General features: G+C 42.5%; 1 protein-coding gene across 1 annotated transcript; it reads right to left on the bottom strand.

Annotated features, from left to right (window-relative positions):
• Window positions 1–1,710: 1,710 nt before the first annotated feature.
• Window positions 1,711–3,452, bottom strand: LOC149840133 (uncharacterized). The gene is made up of 2 exons (XM_090004352.1): window positions 2,972–3,452; window positions 1,711–2,415 (listed from the first exon to the last, which is right to left on the bottom strand). The coding sequence occupies exons 1-2, from the start codon at window positions 3,372–3,374 to the stop codon at window positions 2,174–2,176; spliced, it is 645 nt and encodes a 214-aa protein (XP_089860478.1). The 5' UTR covers window positions 3,375–3,452; the 3' UTR covers window positions 1,711–2,173.
• Between the last annotated feature and the right edge of the window lie 393 nt (window positions 3,453–3,845).

Raw genomic sequence — 3,845 nt, 5'->3', positions numbered from 1 at the left:
GGCTGTTGCTTGGCCTGCTTGCCGAAGGAGAGGGGGAACTGCTCCCTCACCCCCTCATACACCTCTGCCTCATCTTCTTCTCCATCCATCCTCTCTCCCTCCCTCTTCTTCTTCTTCATGATTCTGATTTTCAGTTGGGGGGAAGCAGAACCAGAAAGTAGAAAGTAATTTTTTCCCCTGTATTTCGTACAAAATGTTCTTTTCCCTTTTTCCTGCTTTCAGACGTAGGGGTGTTTGTAATGCAATGTGGCAGAAGCATGTGCTCTGCCTTGACCTTCACGCACTTTTGCTTTCAAAGCCAGTGTTGTCCTTTTTATCCTTTTTAAAAGAACACTTATTGGGTAAATGAACGTGTAAGGGGTGTTTTTCATTATCTAGGATCTAATATACGAGGTATTTTGAATAGAGATCTGAGGAATCCAAACCCATTTGCATCACCGTCAGAATGGATTGGATCGGGTTTACCACACAATCCATGATCAAATTGTAATTCATAGTGATGAACATTTAAAACGGAAAAATAACGGATGCTAAATTTTCGTGAGAATTTGAGAGTTTTCTTATTTCTGGTGCTTCTATAGAAAAATAACACTGCATCTAAATACAACAACTACTACGCCTTCATCCCAAAACAATTGGGGTCAGCGATATGAACCAAAAAAGAAATTCATTTCAGGTCTTCCACATGAATCCTTTTCCTCCAATCATTTCTATCCAATGCCATGTCCTCGGTGAGGTTCAAAGCATTCATATCCTTTCCTATCATCTCCATCCAAGTCTTCCTAGGCCTACCCCAACCTCTTTTAACTAATATATTTTTCCATTTCTTCAACCTTCTAACTGAAGCATCATTAGGCCTTCGCCGAATATGTCCAAACCACCGTAAACGATTCTCTCGCATCTTATTTTCAATGGGTGCAATACCTACCTTCTTACGTATCTCCTCGTTCCGAATCTTATCTTTTATTGTATTTCCACACATCCATCTAAGCATTCGCATCTCAGCTACACTCATTTTTTGAATATGATGTCTCTTGGCAGCCCAACATTCCGTACCATATAGTAAAGCGGGACTAATAGTCGTCCTATAAAACTTTTCCTTCAACCGCAATGGCATTCTACGATCGCACAACACTCCAGTTGCACTTTTCCATTTCATCCACCCAACCTTTATCCTATGATTTACATCTCCATCAATTTCTTCATACTTTTGAATGATGGATCCCAAATATTTGAAATAATCATTCACCGGTATTTCTTGCTCATCAAGCTTCACTACACTCCCATCACTACTTCGTTGCTTACTAAACCGACATTCCATAGTCTTACTCTTACTCAACTTAAAACCTTTAGCTTCCAATGTCGGTCTCCATAATTCTAACTTAGCATTAACCCCAGCTCTAGACTCATCAATCAAAACAATATATTTAAAAAATATAAAAAGTTGTATTTTGTAGGAAGAGATGGATATCCTAAATCCTAAAAATCCTAATCCTAAGAGAACCATGAAATCCATGCATCCTCCCAAACAACTTCAAAATAGATTTGGTTTGATCAAACAAGCAGGTAGAATGTACCAAATTCATTGGATTTGTTGATTCCATACTTTCTTCCCCGCTACCATGGACGCCCAGGAGATATAGATAGTTTTATCAAAGTCATTCTTTAAGAAAATTAAAACACTTATCAGACAAAGAAGAGTATTCTTGACTTTAAAAGAAAGAGTTCGTTCTTCTTTTTTTTTTGAGAGAGAGAAAGAAGAGCATCTTTGTACAAGAAAATCAAAACGGTAAGCAAAAGTCATACATACAAGAAATACAAGAAAAAGGAGTTCACAAGGATGATACCCAATTCCAAACAGGTGAATTTGGGGGAACTCACATTGCCACCTTTTCTCTCTCTCTCTCTCTCTCCCAGTTGTCTCCCGAGACAATTCTTAACCAAATAGCAGGGAATTGGATGGGGAACTGCCAATTCCCTCACACAGCAGACAAATCACACATCTTTGGCCTCTTCTTCTCCAGTTACCAATTTCAGTTCACCACCGACGTGATAGAAATTCCAATTTCCTCCCTCGAATTTCCCAAACTGGGCAAGGAACTACGGAGACCCCACAAAATTTTCACAACTTTCTCCAATGTCATCCAACATCCACGAATCCAAACGCGGCATTTTAGGCATACAAAATAGCCGTTGCTCTCTGCGAGCGGAACTGCGCCATCCCGTAATAGAGGGCCCTCCGGTTCGCCGGCAACTCCCATCTCGCAGCCTGCTGCGGCTTCTCATGTGTGAGATCCGTTCTCTTTTCTCTCCTCCTCCTCCCGGCGGAGCCTCGCACGTGCCGACTCCTGTACTCGGCGTTGTTGCCGCTCGGTTCTTCCACATCCTCTGAGAACCTCACTTTCTTTTTCTTACCTTCGAGATAATAATAGCAAGAAGTCAGGCAGATATTTTCCCAAAAGCTCTCGCTTTGTAGTTTCTTAAAGAAAAAAAGAGGGAAATGTTTTTCCTAGGTAAAACCAAAGAAGCAGCAAACATGATCAGTAACCAATTATAGTGCATTGTTTGGTGTTTAATTATATTAGCAACCTTTTTGCCGCAGGGAAAAATAATACCACATGGTTTTTTCATATTTGTTTACTGTAGACTCAGATCTAGATGAAAAAGAAAAGAACCTTTTAATCACTACCTAAAATAAGAAAACAAAGTACAAATATGAGACCCCTACACGGTCAGCCTCGGCCGGCGAAGCCTTCTAAACCACACAAGTTCATTTACCATTTAACCCCCAACGTCATTCCATTTCCACAAGAAAGAAACCAAAAGTCGCCACAACACAACACAAACGCCCGTACAATTATTGATCAAACGGTGGCAGTTGAGAGAAACCCAAACAGAGAACACCAAGAAAAGAAACAAATAAAAAAAAAAGCGCGATTTTCCATGAACCATCCAAAGTTCCAAACGGCACCTGAGCCTGAGGAGGCATTCACGGTCGTGGGCAGTTCCTCCAGAGCGTCGTCGGCAACAGAAAGCTCGCAAGAAAGAGACTTGAGAGAGTAGATGACCTGCAGAGAAGCAGCAGCAGGAGGGTCCCTCTTGGTGACCTTGCCACCGCCTAGAAGCCGCCTGCGGTTCAAAGCCATGAGAAGCAGACTGCAACAGGAGATGGAGACGGCAGCGATCACCCGCATTCCCGAGCTACCCATCACCGGAGAGAAAGCCCCACGAATCAACTCCGGCGGAGACAGAAGCCTCTTGAATCCATGACGACCGAACGGGAAGGGGATTGAAGAAGAGAGTTGAAAGAGGTTCGATTCGTGAGCGGTCCACAGGAGACACCTACCGCTGCCGCTGCTGCCTGAGGCTTCCATGCATCTTCTCTAAAGCCCCATTTTCCATCGTCGTTCCCAGACGACGCCCACGAGGCAGCCTCCTCCCTCCCTCCCTCATAAAGAAAACATAAATTGCCAAGGTACTTTTGTTTTTTCGATAAATGACGTTTCTGCCCTCAATGAAAGAGGATTGGTGGTAGTTAGTACTTAGTAGGGGTGTCAATGGGTCGGGTTTGATCCGGACCCGATGCGTACCAAACCTTATAGGGTCAGGGTTTGGTGATAAATAAGAAGGTCCGATTAGAATTTGGGTCGAACGCGAAGGGTCCGATTAATATATGGATCCTGGTATGGTTTCTGAAATTTTATACCTGACAGAGAACCGACCTGAGTTCTGACAAAGATCCCCTATTTTTCAATGTAAAAAAGATAAAAATCTTTATTTTACCGGGTACAGTTCGGGTTTGGTTAATGTAATCTTTATAGGATATGGGTATGGTTGGTCCGATT

This window comes from Nuphar pumila, chromosome 4 (assembly GCF_984573655.1).
Source record: "Nuphar pumila chromosome 4, dmNupPumi1.hap1.1, whole genome shotgun sequence".
Classification (NCBI taxonomy): domain Eukaryota; kingdom Viridiplantae; phylum Streptophyta; class Magnoliopsida; order Nymphaeales; family Nymphaeaceae; genus Nuphar; species Nuphar pumila.
The sequence above is the reverse complement of the archived record's forward strand: the minus strand, read 5'-3'. Positions and strand labels throughout refer to the sequence as shown.